The 24,807-nt window shown below is 41.7% G+C and overlaps 1 protein-coding gene across 1 annotated transcript in view; it reads left to right on the top strand.

Annotated features, from left to right (window-relative positions):
- TM9SF2 (transmembrane 9 superfamily member 2) overlaps nt 1–17,842 on the top strand; it is a 72,982-nt gene extending 55,140 nt beyond the window's left edge. The window contains exons 9-17 of the mRNA XM_068267997.1: nt 3,819–3,927; nt 4,228–4,360; nt 5,417–5,536; nt 7,967–8,024; nt 9,342–9,501; nt 11,925–12,076; nt 12,974–13,085; nt 13,677–13,848; nt 17,067–17,842. Of these exons, the coding sequence (XP_068124098.1) occupies nt 3,819–3,927; nt 4,228–4,360; nt 5,417–5,536; nt 7,967–8,024; nt 9,342–9,501; nt 11,925–12,076; nt 12,974–13,085; nt 13,677–13,848; nt 17,067–17,134 (1,084 nt within the window). The 3' untranslated portion in view covers nt 17,135–17,842. The remainder of the gene's footprint in view (nt 1–3,818; nt 3,928–4,227; nt 4,361–5,416; nt 5,537–7,966; nt 8,025–9,341; nt 9,502–11,924; nt 12,077–12,973; nt 13,086–13,676; nt 13,849–17,066) is intronic.
- The last annotated feature ends 6,965 nt before the right edge of the window (nt 17,843–24,807 follow it).

The following is a 24,807-nucleotide window of genomic DNA, read 5'->3' as shown; positions in this document are numbered from 1 at the left end:
GGAAAAGAGACAGGTGACCTGGAAGGGGATACCACAGGAATAAATGGAGAAAAAACAGACTCCACAAGGGAAGAACTGCAAATAGTGAATATAAGTGGTTCTCATATATCTGATGAATGTCTACAGACTTTAAGGAAGGGCCTAAATTTTGCAATTGTCCAACAATATGAATACTTCAGATTTGAAGTTGATCTGTACATAGCTATTAGAATATTGAGCATTAAGTTTTTTGCCATTAAGCAGTCAAAGGGTGAAAGGATGGAATCTGATGGGGATTCCCCCTATAGGTAACTTAGGCTTTATACCTCCTGAACTATCCAGCACCCAGGATTTGCAATGCTTGCAGAACTTACTAAGAGAGAATAAGCGTGATGAGGAGGCTCAGCATAGTTTTAAACCCTGTAAATCTATTAGACCCTTTCCGGTGACTGCAGGATTCTATCTTGATATCTTTCAACTAACTGTGCTGAGAGAAATATAGGCTCTACTATACCCAGAAGAGAAATCCAATTTAACAACTATAGAAGCTAGGGCACTGTCCTGGCTTAGGTCACTGGAGGACTTGATTGTAAAAAAAAAAAGCCGATTAAGGCGGGAACATTGTAATCATGAGTGTTGAATATTATAAAAAATAAGCGTACCGTCAATTGAATGACACTGATTGCTATGTGAGATTGAAGTAGAGCCCAACCCTGACCTACCAGAGACAGCTCAGATCCTTTCTAAGGATAGGGGTAGAGCAACAGGTGATCTCGAGGTCTGTTGGTGAAGGTTTGCTTCCTGTTTCTCCTATATCACCGGTATGGTACTTCCTCCCTAAGATTCATGAATCCCTGGTGGAGCCACCGGGCAGGCCGATTGTGTCGGGACAGAGGTCTCTAACGGAGCCCCTGTCCCGATATCTGGACCACACCCTGCGGCCTCTGCTGTCCGACGTACCATCGCTACTGAGGGACACTATGGACTTGTGTTGACGTGGTAAGTCTATACAGTCGTATCCCTCAGGTGATGGGGGTTCGGACGGTACGGGGCCTGATGCAGAGGGCAGGATGGAGTGAGCAGTTGGTGGACTTTGTAGGGGGTGCCCTGCAATTAGTTATGGAACATATCGCCTTCCAATTTGAAAACGTATGGTATCAGCAGATATCCGGTACAGCAAGGGGGATGTGTGGTCCCTACGTTTGCTAACCTCTATCTGGCCGAGTGAGAGAGATGTTGTGTTCTTTGCGATGCCAATTTATTCCGCTCTTCAATTAGGGTGTGGTCCAGGTATATAGACAACGTCCTGATCGTTTGGTCGTCCACCAGAGATGAATTTGATGAATTCCTAAAATATTATTTAAAATATTATTATACTATTATAGAATGTATAAAATGTTGTAAATAGTATGCCTCTACATGTATTTAAATTTGCTGCGGTTCGCCTTCCTTCTGGGATCTCCTGTCATTCCCCCTCATTTCTCTCATATAATGGAGTATCCTAATAGGGAGTGTGGTCTCTTTAAATAATATTGCATGCTCCGCACATCTTCCACATTTGTTTCCTGGTTTCTTGTATAACCTTGAAGGTGCTGCTGATGTCGCTCACTTGCACTCTAGCCTCCTATGTCTGGCTTTATTGTATGGCAGATATCTCTCTCTCCCGCAGGCATTGGGTATTTTGTAACTACTAGTTGCTATAGCGACCCCTTAGGAGGAGTGAATTGGGATGACACACGGACTAGCCGTACCGCTAGTATCACTCGTGATTTGCGACAGTGGATTGGCCAGCCCGCGTTCCACCAACCTTAAGGATAGGTGCAGCTTTCTGCAGTGCGTCATATGTACACAAAGCGCCCAATTGGAGGGGGAAGTTTGTCATGCACGGTGGGAGGAGCGGCCGGTGACGTCAGACGCACGGCCCGGATTTAAGATGAGGCTACGATCTAGCGCAGTTACCGGCCTCTCTGCACCCCCGCAAAACCTCTGATGATACAACGGATGTTGTGAAACAGCTGTCAGGTAGGGGGGAGAGCTCTCCATCGGGGGGCCTCCTCTGTTTTTACCATCTGCCGCCAATAAATAGTTTTATGGTGATGCGAGCACTGGTGCCTGCCCTCTCTATTATTCTTTTGATACTGGAATCAATGAAAATGCTTGGTGTCCCTAATGTACCCTGCGGCTGAGGACTATTATCCACCCAATGGCCCTTAGGTCCCACAGGGAGCGATTCCTTGCCCCTATAAGATATCCATAGGGGCATACTGAAGTTGATGACTTTAGGCAGGTGATGGTATGTTTGAACCAAGCAGGTTTCTCAATTCATGACATGCCAGTTTCTGTAGTGAGTTGTGGTCTGCTTTGGATTGTACTCAGGCTTTTGGTAACAGGACACGTTTGAAAGTGAAACTCCACTTTTTATATACAGTATTAACACTTGTCAAAGCTAAATATTGTGTAATTTATTAAAACTACTGTACATTTTAATCGCATACCATGATGGAAATTGCCTGGACGTTTAAATTGTACTTGTTTGCAGGCACCCATGCCTAATTCTGTTTGGATTACTGATCACTGAATTTGTTGTAGAGGATCACTTAGTGCCCTAGTTCCTACACTAGTAATCTGCCACATGAAGCAGTAAATACATTCTTAAAATCTTCTGCAATCATCATTTGGTTTGTAGAGACCAATTCGAGGATTTCACACCTCTACAGGGGATAAAGGGATTTTTTTTTCTACTCCTTGGCTGCAGACTGAAATACCTTTCTAGTTAGTGTTTCCCATTAGCAGGACACTGTATTAGTATGTGCTACTAGATCCACAGTAAACTAAGGTATAAATCCAGAAGGATTGTTAAGATTCTTGGTGTATAGAGCTGATCTTTTAACCCCCTTAGCAGTATGATTCTTTCCCGATTTTTGGGTCTAAAAGTGGTACATATTTTTTGCACCCTTTCAGACCCTAACGCCTGGAAAAAAAATCATGCTGCTAGAGAGATCTGCAGCAGCTCATCAGTCGCTCACCTTCCTGGGATCCAGCACTACTGTTTTCCCTCCGTCCTTTAGGTGGCACTGTAACCCTATAGTGGGATTGCCGGCTGTCATCATGACAGATGGCGATCTCACCAGGGGGAAGCATAGCCTTGGAGGGAGAGGAAGAATGGCGGCCGACAGCGGAATCCCCCGGGAGATGAGTGAAAAACGCCTGCTGCGCGCATTGCTCTACATAGACCTCCGGCAGCTACCATGAGTACATCTCATCCGCTCTGAAAAACGGCACTTCAGAGCGGTTTGCCAGGCGTTTTTTGTTACAGTAGCTGTTCAGTAACAGCTTTACTGTAATAATACAGTGTTCTCCACAGAATTTTTTTCCAGCCGGGTGGCATGAAAAAGCAGCCGGGTGGGGGAGATGAAAATGCAGGGCAACTCTGCTTACAGCATAGGAGGAGGTGAGGTGGTGAGCCAATGACAGCCGGGTGGTCACCAAATCTAACCGGGTGAAGCACCCGGCTAAACGAGCCTGGGGAGAACACAGCAATATATGAAATCTACTACACCAAAAACGCTTCCCAAAACAGCAAAATGCTAGCTGAAACGCTACAGAAAAAGAAGAAAAAGCGTTTCAAAATCTGCTAGCATTTTGCGGATCTGCTAGCGGTTCTTGGTGTGCACCAGGCCTAATAGAAAATTTAAAACCTAAAGCTTTTGGTGTATGTTACATTGCGTGTTCTAAATTGCACAAGTTAAATTCTAAATATTCAAACCAATTACCGTTCTAAATGACACATTAGTTCTCTAATATAATGCATGGAGGCTTATTTTTTCCTTTGGTTGCAGTATAATGAATTCCTTGGTGATCGTACTCTTCCTGTCTGGCATGGTTGCCATGATTATGCTGAGAACCCTGCACAAAGACATTGCAAGATATAACCAGATGGATTCCGCTGTAAGTAAAGTGAAATGAAACTTTGAGCTGCATCATTGCAGCTTAACATACCAGCGGCAGTGGATTGCTGTGCAAATAGTGGTTCAATTTATTTTCCTGAAATGTTTGCCTGCAATTTACCAAGCAGTGTCAAGCAAGGGTCTAATGTACAGTTTGAGTATAAGTTTCAAACACAAAATCATATTAAAGCAGGCACACAGTTGAAACCTATTTTTTTTTAAAAAAAAAAACCAAACCTGTATTTCCTCATATAGCATCAGAGTATGCATACAGTCTCACTGTCATGATTGACTTTTCCAGGAAGACGCCCAGGAAGAGTTTGGTTGGAAACTGGTGCATGGAGATATTTTCAGACCACCCAGAAAGGGCATGCTGCTTTCGGTTTTCCTTGGTTCAGGCACTCAGATCTTAATTATGACATTTGTCACTTTATGTAAGTACCAAACAAATTTGAATTAAAGAAAAAAAACAAAAACTTTTTGTGCATATCTACAAAGTCATATGTTCTGTCTTTAATGCCATGTTGTGAGGCTTTGCAAACTAAAATTCCTATGTTAAAAACTTGTCTACATGATCTGCAGCAACTCTTTTGAGGGATTAAGTTTTAGGCTTTGTGGTAGTGACTGCTGCTCGGATTCTATAATCCTGTTTTTTAGGCTCTTTTTACACTGCGTGCAAGGTCATCTCCCTGTTTCCCTTTGACCTCTTTCGCACTGTATGCTGAAAAACTGAAGCTTTTTCACAATGCATTGCTGTGGAACGACGCATCAGTTTTTTTGCATACAGTGTAAAAGAGGCTGCAAGCGCAAAGGCACAGACTAAACTTTCTTGGAAGATTACAGTTTATAGCAGCCTTTCTTAACCTTTGTACCCTGGAGGAACCCTGCAAATAACTTCTGGATCCCAAGGAACTCCTGCATTTATTTTGCAGGAGGCATGGTCTTTACAAGTATGTGTGGCTGTTTATTTCCCTACCCCCTATTACACTCCCACTTATTATACTTCTTATGCTTCTTATTACGGCACCACCTATTATAGTGTGCTCTATTCTACTTCCCCCCTGATGGGGTAAAATGCCAAAGAACCCATGCAGAGTACTAAAGGAATTCTGGGGTTCCAGGGAACCCTGGTTGAGAGAGCCTGCTTTATAGCAATGACATTCTGTAGTACAGGAAGTGTCTGGGGCTTTAAACTGGTAAAATAGAAGTGATTTTTCTGACTTATGCTAATAAAGGTGCTTTTTAAATGGATAAAAAAAAAAAACTTTACTACTAAGTATCTGGGAATTGAGTTTACTATAGCCAGAGTTTACTACAACCAGATTCTACTGTACTGTAGTAACTAGTGGAGTGTTCTTTGTGCGCTTTTTGTAAGACAAATCTTCAAAAACCACAGCTTAGTTTTCATAAACAAATTATGGATATAGTTCTACCTTTGTATATCGGTGATCTAGGCAGATTAATCATCTCATACTTCCATTCTCTTTCAGTTTTTGCTTGCCTTGGGTTTTTATCTCCTGCAAACAGAGGAGCTTTGATGACATGTGCTGTAGTCCTTTGGGTTCTACTTGGTACTCCTGCAGGCTATGTTGCTTCCAGGTTCTACAAATGTAAGTTGAAGCAAAGCAGATATGAATAATGATGTTTTTACTAGATACTTATTTCTAAATGCCATGTTTTATTCTCATGTGGATTTTAAGATTTATGAATTTGCTTAACATGTCAATATCAGCTAAAAATATAGTCAGACAGATGTCCCATAGAAATGATCAAGGTTATGCAAAATGTCGGATCAGATAACCTTACAGAAACGGTACCTTGTATTATGAACAAAGTAACCGCTGTACACTCTGATTTCGGGGGGTGGGGGTGACGGTGGAATTTCAGTGCTTTTCCAAATTCTGCCTTCTCCATAGACTTCAATGTATTCCACCACTGTAAATAATTTAAGCTGGGATATATGTAGCTAGGGAATGACTTTGAAAGTATAGAAAGAAATGGACTTTAAGAATAGAAACCGTGCAGGATATGAATGTGTTGAAAAGGAAGTAAAGAATGAGAAGGGGGAGAATTACGTTAAATAGGAACAGTCAATGACATACAAATAACTCTCAGTTGATGCAGATGTATGGAAGTTTCATAAACCACTTTATACAGCTTGAAAGTAAACTAAATTCCACCTTGGTGTGATTCACTTGGTCCATTTTCAAGCTGCATAAACTTGTATATTAATTTTGCATAATCTCGCATTCTCTTAAATTATTTGCATCTCATTGACTATCTATGGTTGATACTCTGATAATTTGGTTGTTTCGGGGCTGTAGAGATGTGTCCCTAGCCTCCAAGTTAGTGGGGCTTGGTGCTGCCATGCAGTGGTAGTAGGGCTGTTGGCATGACCCACAACGGTGCGGGTGGGGCGAGCAGGAAAACGATGCTCTCCGCCAGTGCTCAGCCGAGACGATCCACCAGTCTAATGCTAGGTACACACCATACAATTTTCTGTTAGATTTTCTCTTAGATTTACCTGCCAGATAGCTTTTTTCCATGTTGTAGGTAAATCTAACAGAAGAATCTAACAGAAAATTGTATGCACACAATGATTCTTATGCTAGGTACACACCGTACCTAGCATAAGAATCATTGTGTGCATGTGTGCGATGCTTAAAAATTATTTTGACATCTAATATTATCCCTTACTGGGGATATGGTTCAGGAGAGAATGGCACTGCACAGTGACTTGTTACACAGCAATATCAGACGTGATCCAAGAATGCATGGCTTTATGCATACTGTGTGCTGCCCCATTCAGTGTAATGAGTGAGGTCAGGTATTGCTAGCCAACCTTCCTCTTATGAACTAGCCCTTAACCCGTTAGCAGCCACATATAGCAAAGTATATGTCCGCTGCAGGGCCATTTTTTTTTTTTTTTTTTTTTTTTTTTTTTTTTGCCGCTGGGGAAGTGTACCTTCCACAGCTTGGCAAGGTATGCATAGCTGCACAGGGAGCTATCATATTTTACCTGTTCTGGGCAGCTGGGTCAGCTTCTCTCCTCCACTGGTGGTGCTGCAATGCTGACATCCTCTTTGGAGTTCTGATCACATGATATGACGTGATCCTAACCCAGGGGAGGGGCAGCACTGCCCCGTGGTGGAAGAGGGGTGATGGAAGAGTCCCTTTTGCCCTCCCACAACACATCCGTCACTCGCCAACCTTTGCTACCTTTAAACGCTCTCTAAAAACACACTTGTTCCGACAAGCATATGCTCTACCTTAGGCCACTTCCCTTTGTACTAAGACCAAATTGCACTCCTACTAGGTATCCTAAAACACAAAGCCTCTATATATTTGCTGCATACTACCCCTCCTCTTGTTTCCCCCCATTCCCTTTAGATTGTAAGCTCGCAAGGGCAGGGCTCTCTCCCCCTTTTGTGTCTTGGTAACCATTATACATTTTATTCATCATGTTAATTTTATCACTGTCATTACCAATTCTATAATTTGTATTTTGTATCATTCTTTGTATTTTGTCACTAATTATGTATCTTGTATATTGGTGTACACCATTGTCTGTATTATTATGTACCCCATGTTTGTTTCTTACTTTGTACAGCGCCACGGAATATGTTGGCGCTTTATAAATCAATAATAATAATAATAATAATAATAATCGCCCCTCTTCCACCACTGGGCGATGCTGAAACGCTGACACTATCCCCTGGGTTATGATCACGTCATATCATGTGATCGGAACTCCGAAGAGGATGTCTGAGTGAAGGAGAGGAGATGCTGATCCAGCCACCCGCAAGAGGTAAATATAAAGAAACTCCCTGCACCGCTCTGTATAGCTGCTTAGGCAGCTAAACAGTGTATGCCGTTAGAAGACACCCTGGCACACATTATCTCAAGATAATGCATGCAGGGCTGCCGACGGATTAAAGGATTTTTCCAATAACTTAGCAAGTGTTTAATGTACATGATATGCAAAACTGTCAATATGTTGACTGCGTTATTAACAACATCCTTTTTGTTTTTTGTGCTAGCATTTGGGGGTGAAAAGTGGAAAACCAATGTCCTGTTGACTGCCTTTCTCTGTCCTGGGTAAAGTATTGCATTTGGATTAAGCTATTTATTCAAACTATATCCATTATTAACTCACTTTTAATAACGTTAAATTGCAAAACCACTTGTGTAACGGTGATGCGCATTTATAGTCTCTCCCCCCAAGTATAGTTTTTAAAGAGACTCCGTACCAAAAATTGCATCCTGTTTTTTATCATCCTACAAGTTCAAAAAGCTATTATAATGTGTTCTGGCTTACTGCAGCACTTTATACTATCACTGTCTCTGTAATAAATCAATGTATCTTTCCCCTGTCAGACTTGTCGGCCTGTGTCTGGAAGGCTGCCAAGTTCTTCAGTGTTGTGGTTCTGCTATGAACTCCCCCTTCCAGGCCCCTCTCTGCACACTGCCTGTGTGTTATTTAGATTAGAGCAGCTTCTCTCTTCTCTCTTATCTTTTACAAGCTGGATAAATCGTTCTCTGAGCTGGCTGGGCTTTCACATACTGAAGAATTACAGACAAGGGCAAAGCTGTTTGCAGGAAGAAAAGAGCAGCCTGAAACTTCAGTGCATGAGAACTGCAGGGGGAAAGAAACACACAAATGATCTCTTGAGATTCAAAAGGAAGGCTGTATACAGCCTGCAAGTTGTGTATGGATGTATTTTCTATGTGTGGACATACTGTACATCAACCTACTTCCTGTTTTGGTGGCCATTTTGTTTGTTTAAAAACAAACTTTTTAAAACTGTTTTTAACCACTTTTAATGTGGCGGGGAGCGGCAAAATTGTGTCAGAGGATAATAGGAGATGTCCCCTAATGCACTGGTATGTTTACTTTTGTGCGATTTTAACAATACAGATTCTCTTTAATGAATAGTTTTTAAAACTACATTTCAGAAATGTGTCCCAGATACTGGTGGATTAATTACCAATTCAGCCCGCGAGTCGTTTGTTTGGCCCCTCGTTTTTTCACCACCAGTTAGGCTTTCTTTGGGTGGTACATTATGTATATATATTAGTTTATATAAGTCATGTTTATTTTTAAATGTGTACATCTATTTAGTAATGATTGCACATTTACTTATGTATAGAATAAATGACTATACACTTGTATATACTTTATAAATTATTGTATACAAAGAACATAGACACTTTATAAATTATTTTAGGGGTTTTCCTATTGAATTACATTTTTGAGAACCACATATACTGTACTGTGTATTCACGTTACTGGTTATTGAATGAGTACATTGGTGCACATTCACTGCTTTGTTGCTAAGCAGCCGTCAGGTTGATCTCTGCTTCCACCACATTGAAATGATTACTTTTTCCCCCTGTATTATTTTCTGTGTGTAGGATTGTGTTTGCGGATTTCTTCCTGATGAACTTGATTCTCTGGGGAGAAGGATCTTCTGCAGCTATTCCTTTTGGTACACTTGTGGCTATCCTGGCACTGTGGTTCTGCATCTCTGTTCCTCTCACCTTCATTGGTGCCTATTTTGGATTCAAAAAAAATGTAAGCTCTTTATCATCTTATTGCTAAACTTTTGCATGTAATAATTACCATATCATGTGGTAGAATGCATTATTTCTTTTAACTGTAAAGTATTGGAATTCACCTTGTTTTGGCTGGTAAACGGTGGGCTTCTGCTTTTATTACAGAACCTTACACCTAAGCTTTGCCCTTTCTGTGACCAAAGACTAATACTAACCCGTCCTTTTATTTTACTCTAATCTTAACTGGCCCAACACTGGTTTGTGACAGATATTCTCACTAGAATGACCTTAACCCATTACTTTCTCTTACCCCAACTTTTTCTCATAAGGTAGGTCTCTGCAGTGTTACCCCTAAGTAGTTATTTACACAGATCAGATACCACATTATAACTACTGACAGAACAGTACAGCGGTACCTGTAAAGCAGGGGTGTCAAACTCTAGTCGCGGGCCAACATCAATGTTTACTGGCCACCTTCCTATCTTATAAAGTTCCATGGAGTCTAATGGCTCCCATCCAACCCCTATACAGTTCCCCAGTGTCTAGTAGCCCTTCTCCCGCCTCTACACAGTTTCCAGGTGTCTCGGCTCTGTCTGTTCAGTAAGTCAGCACCTATTCAGTAGGAGACCTTAGGCAAGTCTTCCTAACACTGCTACTGCCTATAGAGCGTGCCCTAGTGGCTGCAGCTCTGGCGCTTTGAGTCCACCAGGAGAAAAGCGCGATATAAGTTTTATTTTTTTTTATTTATTTTTTTTGTGGCCCCCACCCTGCCCTATACAGTTCCCTAGTGTTTAGTGCTTTCCCCCTACCTCTCCCAAATGGCTTCCCTGGTGTTCCGGGGCTTTACCTTTTATATTGCTTCTCTGGTGGTCTAGAGTGGGCCAAACATGATGCAATCTGGAGAAACCACGGCTCTGAGGGCCAGATTTGACCTGTGGGCCAGAGTTTGACATGTATGCTGTAAAGGCATGAGATATTTTAGGCAGCATTGAACAATCTGTTCTTAAAGGAAACCTTAATTGAGACCAAGTTGAACTTACCTGGGGCTTTTACTGGCCCCCTGCAGACATCCAATGCCCGCACCAGGACAAACCGATCCTCCGGTCCCCTGCTGCAGCAGGCCACTGCGCCTGCGCGGCCCTGGCTGTGCATGTCCTCGCACTTGCGCAGTACGGCAACATGAACAAGGACATGCGCAGCCAGGGAGCTGCGGCAGGGGACCACAGGATCGGTTTGTCCCGGTGCGGGCACAGAACATCTGCAGGGGGCTGGTAGAAGCCCCAAGTAAATGAAACTCAAAGCATCTTTAGTGGCAGGGGTTGTAGGTTGTATAAGTGACTTAAGGCTCATTGTTGCATGTGGCATCTTTATGCCTCTAAAAGCATTAAGGAGCAAAAACTCTGAAACCGCTGTATACAAGTTGTATAATTATGGCTCTGTACAATTTACATTATCATTATGTTTATTTTAGTGTACACTTGTGTTTCAAGGGCCAATATGCTAAGTAGAAATTCCGTTATCTTGCTAAAAGTCGTTAGGACAGCCGTCCATCCAGTGAAATAGGGTAGCACCATGGCTAGCTCACCTAAGCTGCAACAAGCATATCTAGCTTAAGGTGGCCACACACAATACACTAAAATGATCCGATTTTACGGCAGTTCGATAAAAACAATCGGATCTTCCGAAAAAAATCAAAGCTTTTTTGTTTCATTCCCGTTTTTTTCGATTTTTATCTATCCGGAATGCCAGATATTTTTCTTCAATTTCTCTAAAGATTGTATGGTGTGTGTTAGTTTGTCAGTTTATTAATATACACACGCAAGCAATTTTCTCAGCATTTCCAATCATTTTTATCATAATTGGGGAAAAATTTAACATAGGTGTGTGGTACATTGGTCATATTTTTGAAATGTTACAATCCGTCAGAAAAATTGCTTGCAATTCTTAAATGAACAGATATTTAAAAGATTGTATGGTGTGTGTGGCCACCTTTAGAACTAGCCTGCTTCCCCAGGAAACTGCAGTGACTAGCATCAGCTGTCAGCACGTAGTCAACAGATTTCTTTAAAAGTCCTATTCTTCCATATATTGTCATTAAACAAGTCAGTATAGAACTATTCTTTGTATACTGATTTAACCCATTCTTGTCACAAAAAACAAGAGGCATACATTTTTTTTTTGGTCATGTAAATTCAAACCTATATCTGGATAAATTGATGCCATTCCTCAGACAGAAATGCAACTGCAGACTCATTGTATTTTTTACTCACTCTCTCCCTTCATGTAGAGATTGCTATTTGATGGCTGGAGCAGTTATTTACCACCATTAGAGTCAGCATGATAGCCAAAGAAAAAGCTTTCAAATAAGATGGTAGTGAAAAGGGGAAAGTGAAATGTAAATGGCCCTGTAATAATGTATTTTTTCTCTTTGCTCTCCTCTAGTCCATTGAACACCCGGTCCGTACCAATCAGATTCCTCGGCAGATTCCTGAGCAGTCATTTTACACAAAACCATTGCCTGGCATTATAATGGGAGGAATTTTGCCATTTGGATGCATCTTTATTCAGCTTTTCTTCATTCTTAATAGTATTTGGTAAGAAGAATTTGGTGCTTTGTCCAGTAATTTATTTTGGTGTGTTTAATACTAATAAAGTTTTGTCATAGTATGTTTAAAGGACCACTATCACGAAAAAAGTAGGCGGTTAAAATCTGACAGAACTGACAGATTTTGGACCAGTCCATTTCCTCATAGGGGATTCCCAGGGTTTTGTTTGTTTCCAACAGTATTTCCTGAATAGCAGTTGCAAAGTCTGACAAAATAGTGTGCAAGTCAGTAGGCTGGCTGGCTGGTAAAACAAGATATAGTTAATTTCATTGTGATAAGTAATGATAAAGTTATAGACGAATGAATGGAAGGAGCGCTGAAAATTGCTCTGGTACTCAAGGGGTAGAACCCCTCAGTTGTGAAGTGGTTAATATTGAAATTTATCACAGATGGCAAAATATTTGGTGCAGCTCTGCAGAATGTTTTTCTGAGAATTCTGAAGCCAGTGAAAATAATTCCTGGACTCCCAGAAAGCTCTGGGAGGTGAAATCTGCATACCTAAACAGCCTAGGCTGTAACATCACTGGGTGGACAGGGATACATACTAATATATAGACGTAAAAAGTGTCTCTGATGCTGAAATGGGAAAATTACCATAAAGTGGGTATTCTGAATCATTTCCTGCATTCTACCATACGTTACTACAGTGCCTCTTTAAGATGGAAGCCTTTTTTCCCTTGATAAAGGTGTGTGGGAGACATTTCTCTAATGGGCGATTTAAATCCAGGCTGCCTGTGAGATTGGCCTGTATTGTAGTCTTCAGGCCTGGCTGTTGGCAGTTAGTCTAGTTTTTGTTTTAGATACTGTATCTTATGTACTTTATGTAATTTGGATATTTGTCACCTTTTGTTCAATCTGATGATTGAAACTTATTTTGTTTTTAAGGTCCCATCAGATGTATTACATGTTTGGATTCCTGTTTCTCGTATTCATCATTTTGGTGATCACCTGCTCAGAAGCCACAATTTTACTTTGCTACTTTCATCTATGTGCTGAGGTATGAAGTTATAAATCTGATGAATATCCTAGTAATAATAACTGCATATGTGTTGGGAGTAATTCTGCAAATATTCAGCCCATTCAGCCTTCAATTTTGTTAATACATAAAATTTATGATTAAAATTAGAATTTAGTTAGAGGTGCACAAAGCTGTCTCCGTAGCACGTTGGTGCTTTTTCCAATTAATATATTAACTGTCAATATAGACTAGAATCCCTTTATAGTAAACTCCAAGGGACCAGGAGGTTTACTATATCAGAAGTTTACTATATCAGAATTGGCCATAAATTGTATGTTTATACCTTCACATGGGGACGGGATTCTGAAACATTGTGGAGGGCCGAGGAAGCTCCCAAACAGAATCCCTGCCAATAATGGGAACAAAAATAGTTTTCCAAGTTTTCTTTCTTAGATATGCTCAGCTTACTTTTTGCATGGTACGGTGGTGATAAAACCCGTGTACAAAAACTCAGTGCAGATACTTGGGGAGCTGGCAGGGGAGGGTTGGGGCTTTTGAGTTGTTTGTTGCCTCCTTTGAAAATGCTAAATCAATTTTTATATTTTATTTTTTTTCCTTTTTGCCTTACAGGACTACCATTGGCAATGGCGCTCATTTCTCACAAGTGGCTTTACAGCAGTTTATTTTTTTGTGTATGCAGTGCATTACTTTTATTCCAAACTGCAAATTACGGGGACTGCCAGCACAATCTTGTATTTTGGATACACTATGATCATGGTTCTAATATTCTTCTTGTTCACTGGTAAGTATTACAAAGTGTAAATATTTAAAATAAATTCTACATGGTGCAGTGTTCTCCCCAGAATTTTCTTCCAGTCGGGTGGTATGAAAAAATCGCCGGGTGTGGTGGGACAGGGAAATACAGGGCCTGTGCTTCCATAGGGGCAAACTGGGCAGTTGCCCAGGAACCCATAGCCGGTTGATGCTGTCAAGCCTCATAACACAATAAAGCTCCTGATGCTTGTCAGGAGCTATATAGCTGTAGAGAACATTCACAGCGTTAGGTTGAAAGAGAGAAGGAACATGGACCCAGAGGTCACTAGGAAAGGTAAATTTACAAGCTCAGCTATGCAAGTCTGCTTACAGCAGAGCATAGGAGGGGGATAAGGAGGAGAGCCAATGACAGCCGGGTGCTCACCAAAATTAGCCAAGTGGAGCACCTGGGTAAAAGTCTGGGGAGAACACTGTGGTGGAAAGTCTTAATCTATCCACACACTGATACCCATCTGAAGCGGCAAAACAATCAATCTTCTTTGAATGGGATCTGATTAGAGAGGGATCTATTCCTTCCACACAAAGTAAATCAAAATATATTTCAGCAGGAATTCTATTGGAAATTGAACTGCTGTGATCCATAGCAACAGAACACATTGCTAGACTCTAGTCTGGTGATGCTTCTGTTCAGCGCTTGGCTGAACTGTCACCCAAGGTAATGTGTACTGATTCCAGTGGGCGACCATCGTGCGTTTGTTAGAACCTTGCAGTGTCCTAGAATGAGAGTATCAGATGTTCTTACCCTACTCCAGGTGACTCATAGACTATGCATGACAGACATTGTATTAGATCTTTTTTTTCCACATGCTGGATGACACTTGGTCAAGGCGCCCAATTACAACCACCTATGCCAAGAATCTAGGGTGTCTACAGTGGGCCCTCAACCTGCCTTGTACGTGTGTACGGGGCTTTAGGGTGTCCAATTGTCATTGTCATTGGCCAAGTTTACCACTTCTGTTTAGCATGAGAGAGACCTATGTCAGGAACCGGCCCGCGGCATGCCTGCGTATACGGTTCCCGACTGCGGGTTTGACCAGGTCAAGCGGGGTGCAGCCTTATTCAAGCTAAAAACAAGGCTGTGACCCCTCAAACGCTTCTTACTGCCACCACTAGCTGTTGCTAGACACGTCCACTCAGCTGTCGAGTGCTCAGCACGCAATCCGCGTTTTCGTATTCGGGTCAGCTTTGCGCTTTAGGCCGAATACGGGAACGCCACGCACACACACAGTACAGTTGTACAGTAACACGGCACAATAAGGCACTGACTTGTAATGACTTGTAATTCAAGTTACACTGTAGTGCAGCAAACCACTAACAGTCGTTCCGAACGATACTGTTAGCCACTCTGCTGTCGAGCGCAACAGTGCCCATACACACACTGCAATTACAATCTCATATGGTAGGGTTGCCTAAACATACAATCAGGCATGGACTTGTACACAGTTACCCTTCAGTCTCTTCTAGGCTAGGAGTGTTAGTTTAGTACAGCAGAAGTCAAACTTATTAAATAACTATTTAATATTCCAGGAAAAAAGTGGAACAATGCAGAAAATATATACAAAAGATTTACAAAAGCAAAGTAAAAATTACAATGATAAAATTTACAAAGATTCACACAAGACAAGTTGCATACAAATAAAAGGGAAAAGCGTTACTAGCAAACCGATCTGAGCGTTGTTTGCGGGAGGACGCAACTTCTGGTCAGGAACCAGGTTAGTCCTAGCGTTGTGCTATCTCCAAAGACTACCAGTTGTGACTATCCTAGCTGAGGTTTTATAGTGCGCTGGGTGGCCTGGGGCATGTAATGTTCCATCCCCAAAACTAACGCAATTTCCCAGATTGTGACATCGAATTTCAAGGCTTTTCCTGTCACACTTTGCAGACTTCAAAGCAATCCTGTGTTCGTGAGTGAGGCTTTTCAACATTCCATCAGGCTGTCATATGCAAATTTCAAACATTCCTGTGGTAGCTTCCTCAAGTAGCTGCTAATTAGCAGTTCCCTGCTGCCCCAGGAACACAAAGCAATTGTAGTTTCACAGACAATCATACCTGAGACAGCAGATCAAAGGTGACTGCTAGTGGCCTAATGAGCCATTTCCTTGCCCCAGGCTAGCACCCAAGGTAACAGCTTCCTCGTAGCAGACATACACGTGACACAGGCAGAAAAACATATGCTTCCGTATTATCCCTACATCATCACCAGCTGCTATATCATGACAACCTACATAAATCTGTTGACAATAGTATTCAAAATCAGGTGGATGTGTGTATGCACTCTAATGTGCTGATGGTGGGTTTTATTTATTTTTTTAATTTCTTGATGTTTTTTTTACATCTACCTTCTGGAGCATCCAAATATGTGATCAGATTAACCACTTAAGTACCAGGCGTCTCTGGTCCTTAAAGTGTTCCAAAGACATGAACCGCTAAAGATGTGATACTTACACAGACCTTCCTTCAGCCCCATTCGTCTGAGTCCCATGCCGTTCTCCCGCAGTCTGCCATTCAGCCGCAATCAGCCCCAGTAACTGGCTCAGTCACGTCAGTCTTGGTCTACTGCGCATCCGCAGGAGGTCCGCGCATGCACAGAAGACCCAGACTGGACCCAACTGAGCATGTTCCTTACCGAGGCTGATCGCGGCAGAATTGCAGACTGCGGGAGGACAGCGTGGAACTGAAACGAGCTTATGGGGCTGGAGGAAGTCCTATGTAAGTATCGCATCTTTAGCCTTTCACATATCTGGTACACTTTTTAAGGACCAGAGAACGCTGGTACTAGAAAGCACGGAAAATTGACTGATCGCTGATCATGCCCGCTGCAACCGCCGTCCACCCCGCACGCTGGGAACCTCAGGCCACCCACTCTGCCCGCTCTATGACCGCAGAGTTCCTGTGAGCCAATGGAGGTTGCTTCCATTGATAGACAGGGTCAGGAGCCAATGAAATCTGCTCCTGACCCGCTCACAGGGCTCTGCCGTCATAGAGACGGCAGGGTGAGTGAGCTGCGGCAGCGAGACTGTGTGGCGTTGGTGAGATGAAATCTACGTTCTGCCAGCCAGATCAGCATCAAAACAGGGTTTAGATTTCAATTGGCGTCGTCCTTAAATGGTTAAAGCCATCTTATTGTTTATCTTATTTTTAGAAGGGTTTTGAGCTAATGTTTTGGACAAACTATTTGTCTTTTAGGAACAATTGGATTCTTTGCCTGCTTTTGGTTTGTGACAAAGATCTACAGTGTTGTGAAAGTGGACTAAGTAACACAGCTGTGTGTGAGAAGTGCAAGAGGAACTTTGAATTCAGACTATGTGAAGTGATGAAGACTTGTTTACTTTACAGTATTGTCACCTATTTATGGAGGAAACGAGCAACATTCTCCAAACAAAGCATTCTATATTTTCTAACATAACCATGTCTTTATTTTGTTTCTTTTGCATTGTGCTGTTCCTTTTGAAAAAGAATACTACTTAAAGATGTAAGCTTTGTAAATATAATAACTATGCTGTAATTGGTTGTCTAACAGCAGAGAGGTGTATGTAATAGACAAATATCAGTACTATAATAAAATGTCTGTAAATACAGTTTTGCTTTTAGACTTTAGGTGAAATGACTTCTTGAAACTGGTTGCTTCTGAGAGCCTGAAACTTGTTTCTTATTATGTATTCCTTTTTATTTCTGGTTGAATATTATTTTTTTATACTGGGTAGGATGTCCTTACATTGGTTTCTTTAATGTTCATATTCCACGTAGTGATTTAAAGCCTTTACAACTATGTGCCTCCAAGTTCCTGGATTTTTAAATTTATAATCTAAATAAATACTGTAAAATGTAAATGACTTTCTTGTTTGAAATTTACAGTGCCTAGGATTTTACAGTGAGCACTGTATACAAGAAATGAATGGCTGATCCAATAGGTTCCTTGTAGCATAACAATGTATTCAAATAAATGTAATATATTTAATTTAGCAGATGTTCCCAAGCTTTTCTTCGTGCACCATTTTGAAATTCAGTAATTTTTTTTTTTTGCCTTTCAGCCAGAGATGGATTAAAATGTAATGGGCCCTAGGCAATGTACTAGATTTGGAACCCCTTTGTGGTCCTTTTGGTAAACTGATGTGGACAGAGGTCAGGGAAGATGACAGGTGGGCCCCTTGACATCCACTAAGCCCCAAGCACATGCCTAGGTTGCCTGGTGGATGATTCTACACTGCTTTCACCCCATTCAGAGCGGCCACCTTAGCCAACAAATGTTTCCAGTGTGCTTTAAGAGGGGTGTAGCATCAGGAACAGTTTAAAGGGAACAGTAAAGCAAATGTTTAACTACTTGTGGGCCGTGAGGCTCTGGCCCCTTAAAGGGGCACTATGGCGAAAAATTGTAAAATTTAAAATAAGTGCAAACATAGATAAATAAGAAGTACGTTTTTACGAGTAAAATGAGCCATAAATTACTTTTCTCCTATGTTCAGTGTTCTCCCCAGGATCAATTAAGTTGGCGGGCCGCCCGGGTGAATTAAGGCCCCGCCCGGCTGCTATTTTGCATATTAGAAAAGCCAGCGCTGTTCTCTGCACTCAGCGCTGACTCCTCTGTAGCAGATTGCCCAGCAAGCTCAGCTCCTCTACGTACGAGATCTCGCGCTTTCTGGCGGGCTCGTACACTCCTTGCCTCAGCATGGCAATAGGCGGGACCATACTGACTGCATAGTGCTCCTCCTTCAGGAACGGGGCACATTACAAGCAGTCTCTCACTCTGCCTGCCCGATCGTGAAGGGATGCTGGAGCCTGTGACAAAGCAGAGCTGGGCAAATTATCGGGTATTTAGTGCCTCCTTCCCCCCTCACGGCTGTGTCACTTGTCTCTCTCCCTCCCCACCTTACAATTGTTGTACATTTACGTGCCGTACTAACTTTCCTATCTCTGTGAATTACGGCACTTTCGTCTGACTGAAGAGAGGAGTGCAGCCGGCAATCACTCACTTCCTCCCCCGGGTGTCAGACGCACGGAGCAGATCTCCACTCCCTGCAGAGAGCGGGATGTCCTGGCTGCCCAGAGATCAGAGCACACAGACAGCAGCGCTGAAGGGGGAAAAAGCCGTCTGATCTGATAGGTACAGGCAAAAAAAAAAAAAAAAAAAAGCTGTGACCTTAGGTCAGCTTGCACACATAAAGCTCTGTCCTGAAGTGTATTCCCAATCCCACCCCCTCTTTTTTAACCCTTAAGATACACTAATCTCTGGAATCTCAAGGGGCCAGCATGTCCTTTCAGACCATGCTGAGCTTTGCATTTTCTCAAAAAAACCAGCTCATACCTATGTGTGAATTTGCAGCTTCTCAGTTAAATCTGTAGGACATGCTGAGCCTTGTGGTTCCACAACAATGGGGTACACAAATAATGAAAACCTTACCAATCAGATGATTGGTAGAGGAACCAACCCCAAAAACATTGACGGAACAATAGTGGTTGATCAGAACTATTAATGATGCCCAATATGTATAACAATATGATGTCTGTTTCACCTGCACTGTGAACCGGATTTGTGTACTGCAAATCAAGCCTATTTTTGTTCTGTTTTTTTCAAACGCAAACAAAAAGCACTGTAATAGCACATTAAAAACAACCAAACAACCGGTTTTCCTGGTTTTGACTTGGCAGGTTCACTTTAAGACAGATGGTGCATATCTAATGCTGGGTACACACTATGAGATTTTCTGGCTGATTTACTGTCCGATCCATTATTTCCAACATGATCGATCAGCTTTCTGATCGATTTGAGAATTTTCTAATCAATTTCCTATTGAAGTGAACGGAAATCGATCGGAAAATGCTCGGCAATTGATCAGAAAGCAGATCAGACATGTTGGAAATGATCGTTCTGACAGTAAATCGGGCAGAAAATCTCACCTAGCATCTCTGTACCTAGCATTAAAGCAAGAGTCATATGGAGGCTCAGTGTTTTCCCCAGGCCTCTATCCGGCTAATTTTGGTAAGCACCCGGCTGATATTGGCTCGTTTCCTCCTACTGCTATGCTGTCAGCAGACCTTACACGGCCCTGCATTCCCCCTGTTGCGCCCCACCCGGCTACTTTTTCATGCCACCCGGCTGGAAAAAAATTCTGGGGAGAACACTGATGTTGCTGTCACTTACAGTAGGTAGTAGTAGGTTTTGGACTAGTCCATGCCTTCATAGGGGATTCTAAGCAAGGCTTTTATTCTTTATAAAAATGGTCCCTAAAAAGGATTTAAACAATGATGCTGGCCAGCTTCCCTGCTCGCTACGCAGTTGGACATAGCAACTGCCATTCACGTAGTGCTTTTGAAAAAAAATAAATCCTTGAGAATCCCCTATGAAGAGAAGGAATAGTCCAAAACCTGTCGCTTCTGTCAATTTCTACTATTTCATTGGCTCCTGATCCTGTGATGACTGTAAACCAACTGCTATGATTACTGATCCGGAATAGGCTAAGAAAGGTCAAAACAGTGCATCGAGAAGAAAAAAAAAATTCTCAAACGCACTTTTTATTAAACAAAGCATATTGGACCTACGTTATAAGTAATTTAGCCATATTCCATAGGTCTTTGTCATAAGCTTCATCTCCAGTTTGCAAGAAAGCATCGAAATGAAGGGCAAGAGGCCAGGCAAAGATAGAAAGCTCTTACTAAAAAAATAAATAAAAGTTAGATACTCGCCAGCCTTCCTGGTCCTTTTTGCATTTTCTCATCTCACCACTGTCCCACTTTCTAATTCCATGCCTTCGGTAGTGAATGGAAGGTTTCGTAAGCAATCGCATCCCCGAGTGTTTTCGAATATGGGCTAATGCGCAGTATAGATCAGTTTGTCTTCAGAAGTACACAGACGTGAGTACAGTATATCCAAAGCCATCCAGTGTGGAAACAAGGGAATGCAGAGAGAACCAGGAAATGTCTGTGGGATCCAGAGGTGTCCCCCTTTTAGGTAAGTATCTATCTACTGATTATATATATGTGTGTATATATATATATATATGTATGTATGTATGTATGTATGTATGTATGTATGTGTGTGTGTGTGTATAAATTGCCCTAATTTGCCCCGTGTGGGCTCCTGATCACTCGGCCAATCCCTCAGATCCCCTTCCGATCACCTCCCCAGTGCATTGATTTCATCTATTTTCCCCTATAATCACCCCGAGACACCCATCAATCACTTCCTGCCCCCCCCCCCCCCCCCCTAGCACTCCTATCCATCAGATCAGGCCCAATACAACCTGTCATCTAAGAGGCCACCCTGCTTATGACCGGTTCCACAAAATTCGCCCCCTCACAAACCACCTGTCATCAAAATTTGCAGATGCTTATACCCCTGAACAGTCATTTTGAGGCATTTGGTTTCCAGACTACTCCTCACGGTTTTGGCCCCTAAAATGCCAGGGCAGTATAGGAACCCCACAAGTAACCCCATTTTAGAAAAAAAGACACCCCAAGGTATTCCGTTAGGTGTATGACGAGTTCATAGAAGATTTTATTTTTTGTCAAAAGTTAGCGGAAATTGATTTTTATTGTTTTTTTCACAAAGTGTCATTTTCCACTAACTTGTGACAAAAAAATAAAAACTTCTATGAACTCACCACACTACTAACGGAATACCTTGGGGTGTCTTCTTTCTAAAATGGGGTCACTTGTGGGGTTCCTATACTGCCCTGGCATTTTAGGGGCCCTAAACCGTGAGGAGTAGTCTAGATACCAAATGCCTCAAAATGACCTGTGAATAGGACGTTGGGCCCCTTAGCGCACCTAGGCTGCAAAAAAGTGTCACACATGGTATCGCCGTACTCAGGAGAAGTAGTATAATGTGTTTTTGAGTGCATCTTTACACATACCCATGCTGGGTGGGAGAAATATCTCTGTAAATGACAATTTTTTGATTTTCTTTACACACAATTGTCCATTTATAGAGATATTTCTCCCACCCAGCATGGGTATGTGTAAAAATACACCCCAAAACACACTATACTACTGAGTACGGCGATACCACATGTGTGACACTTTTTTGCAGCCTAGGTGCGCTAAGGGGCCCAACGTCCTATTCACAGGTCATTTTCAGGCATTTGGTATTTAGACTACTCAGGTTTAGGGCCTCTAAAATGCTAGGGCAGTATAGGAACCCCACAAGTGACCCCATTTTAGAAAGAAGACACCCCAAGGTATTCCGTTAGTAGTATGGTGAGTTCATAGAAGTTTTTTTTTTTTTTTTTTTTTGTCACAAGTTAGTGGAAAATCACACTGAAAAAAATAAAATAAAAATCAATTTCTGCTAACTTGTGACCAAAAAAAATCTTCTATAAACTCACCATAACGGAATACCTTGGGGTGTCTTCTTTCTAAAATGGGGTCACTTGTGGGGTTCCTATACTGCCCTGGCATTTTAGGGGCCCTAAACCGTGAGTAGTCTAGAAACCAAATGCCTCAAAACGACCTGTGAAATCCTAAAGGTTCTAATAGGACGTTGGGCCCCTTAGCATAGTTACGGTGCAAAAAAGTTCCACACATGTGGTATTGCCGTACTCAGGAGAAGTAGTATAATGTGTTTTGGGGAGTTTTTACACATACCCATGCTGGGTGGGAGAAATATCTTTGTAAATGGACAATTGTGTGTAAAAATAAAAACAAAAAAACTGTCATTTACAGAGGTTTCTCCCACCCAGCATGGGTATATGTAAAAATACACCACAAAACACATTATACTACTTCTCCTGAGTACGGCAGTACCACATGTGTGGCACTTTTTTGCACCCTAACTGCGCTAAGGGGCCCAAAGTCCAATGAGTACCTTTAGGATTTCACAGGTCATTTTGAGACCTTTGATTTCAAGGCTACTCCTCACGGTTTAGGGCCCCCAAAATGCCAGGGCAGTATAGGAACCCCACATGTGACCCCATTTTAGAAAGAAGACACCCCAAGGTATTCTGTTAGGAGTATGGTGAGTTCATAGAAGAACTTATTTTTCTCACAAGTTAGCGGAAATTGATTTTTATTGTTTTTTGTCAGTCAATTTCCGCTAACTTGTGACAAAAAAAAAATCTTCTATGAACGCACCATACTCCTAACAGAATACCTTGTGTTGTTGTCTTTCTAAAATGGGGTCACTTGTGGGGTTCCTAAACTGCCCTGGCATTTTAGGGGCCCTAAACCTAGTCTTGTAACCAAATGTCTCAAAATGACCTGTGAAATCCTAAAGGTACTCATTGGACTTTGGACCCCTTAGTGCAATTAGGGTGCAAAAAAGTGCCACACATGTGGTATCGCTGTAGAAGTAGTATAATGTGTTTTGGGGTGTATGTGAACACATACCCATGCTTGGAGGGAGAAATCTCTCTGTAAATGGACAATTTTGTGTGTGTAAAAAAAAAAAAAAAAAAAAAAAAAAAGCAAGACATTGTCATTTACAGAGAGATTTCTCCCACCCAGCATGGGTATGTGTAAAAATATACCCCAAAACACATTATACTACTTCTCCTGAGTACAGCAATACCACATGTGTGGCACTTTTTTGCAGCCTAACCGCTAAGGGGCCCAAAGTCCAATGAGCACCTTTAGGCTTTACACGGGTGCTTACAATTTAGCACCCCCAAAATACCAGGACAGTAAACACCCCACAAATGACCCCATTTTGGAAAGTAGACACTTCAAGGTATTCAGAGGGGTATGGTGAGTCTGTGGCAGATTTCATTTTTTTTTTCCACAAGTTAGCAGAAATGGAAACTTTTTTTTTTTGTCTGTGTCATTTTCCGCTAACTTGCCTCTCAGTGAATACTTTGGGATGTCTTCTTTCCAAAATTGGGTCATTTGGGGGGGTATGTGTACTATCCTGGAATTTTAGCACCTCATGAAACATGACAGGTGCTTAGAAAAGTCAGCGCTGCTTCAAAATGGGAAAATTCACTTTTTGCACCATAGTCTGTTAACGCTATAACTTTTACGCAAACCAATAAATATACACGGAATGGATTTTTTTTTATCAAAGACATGTAGCACAATAAATTTGGACAAAAATGTATACAGAAATTTTACTTTATTTGACAAATTTTATCACAAAGTTAAAAACATCATTTTTTTGTCAAAATTATTTTTTGATGAATATAATAAAAACTAAAAATCGCAGCAGCAATCCAATAGCACCAAAAGAAAGCTGTATTAGTGACAAGAAAAGGAGGGAAAATTCAGTTAGATAGTAGGTTGTATGACCAAGCAGTAAACCGTGAAAGCTGCAGTGGTCTGAATGGGGAAAAAAGGCTCTGGTCCTTAAAGTGAACCTCTGGACTAAAAATCTACTTGGCAGTACTGAAAAGGCTTGGTGTTTCTTTAACAGTTTCACAGGATCAGACCTTTGTTTCTCTTATATAAGCCTCAGTTTTAGCTGCACAGAAGAAAACTGCCTAGGCTTTTTTTTCCCCGGATGCTGTGCAAAGCATGATGGGATTTCTGATTTTGTTGTTCTCGTCCTGCTGTTTTGGTGCAATTTTTTTTTTTTTTTTGCATTTTGAATTCTACATTTGAAGCCTAGCGTGTGCAGCTGGGAGGGGTAATCAGGACACAGGACAGTTGGAACTGTGTCTCCTGCTCCTTGTCACCTCCTTTCAACCAAAAAGATGGCTGCCCCCATGAATCGCAAACATTTGCCTGTTATTTTAAAACAGGGTGGGTAAGAGATTATATTACCTATCTATTCTAATTAACATAACTAATGTAACTTAATGACAGTATGTTTGTTTAGGCTGAAGTTCCCCTTTAAGGGGCGAAAAGACTGTGGTCCTTAAAGTGAACCAGAGACTAAGCACCCTCATGTATTTTACCATATATATCAGTGGGAACATTAGAGAAAACACCTACCCTGCTCTCTGTTTCATCCTCACTGCTAAAAGTGTCTTATCAGCTGTGATAAAAATCCTGGACGGAG

The sequence above is a fragment of the Hyperolius riggenbachi genome, chromosome 2 (assembly GCF_040937935.1).
Source record: "Hyperolius riggenbachi isolate aHypRig1 chromosome 2, aHypRig1.pri, whole genome shotgun sequence".
NCBI classification, from domain to species: domain Eukaryota; kingdom Metazoa; phylum Chordata; class Amphibia; order Anura; family Hyperoliidae; genus Hyperolius; species Hyperolius riggenbachi.
The sequence above is the reverse complement of the archived record's forward strand: the minus strand, read 5'-3'. Positions and strand labels throughout refer to the sequence as shown.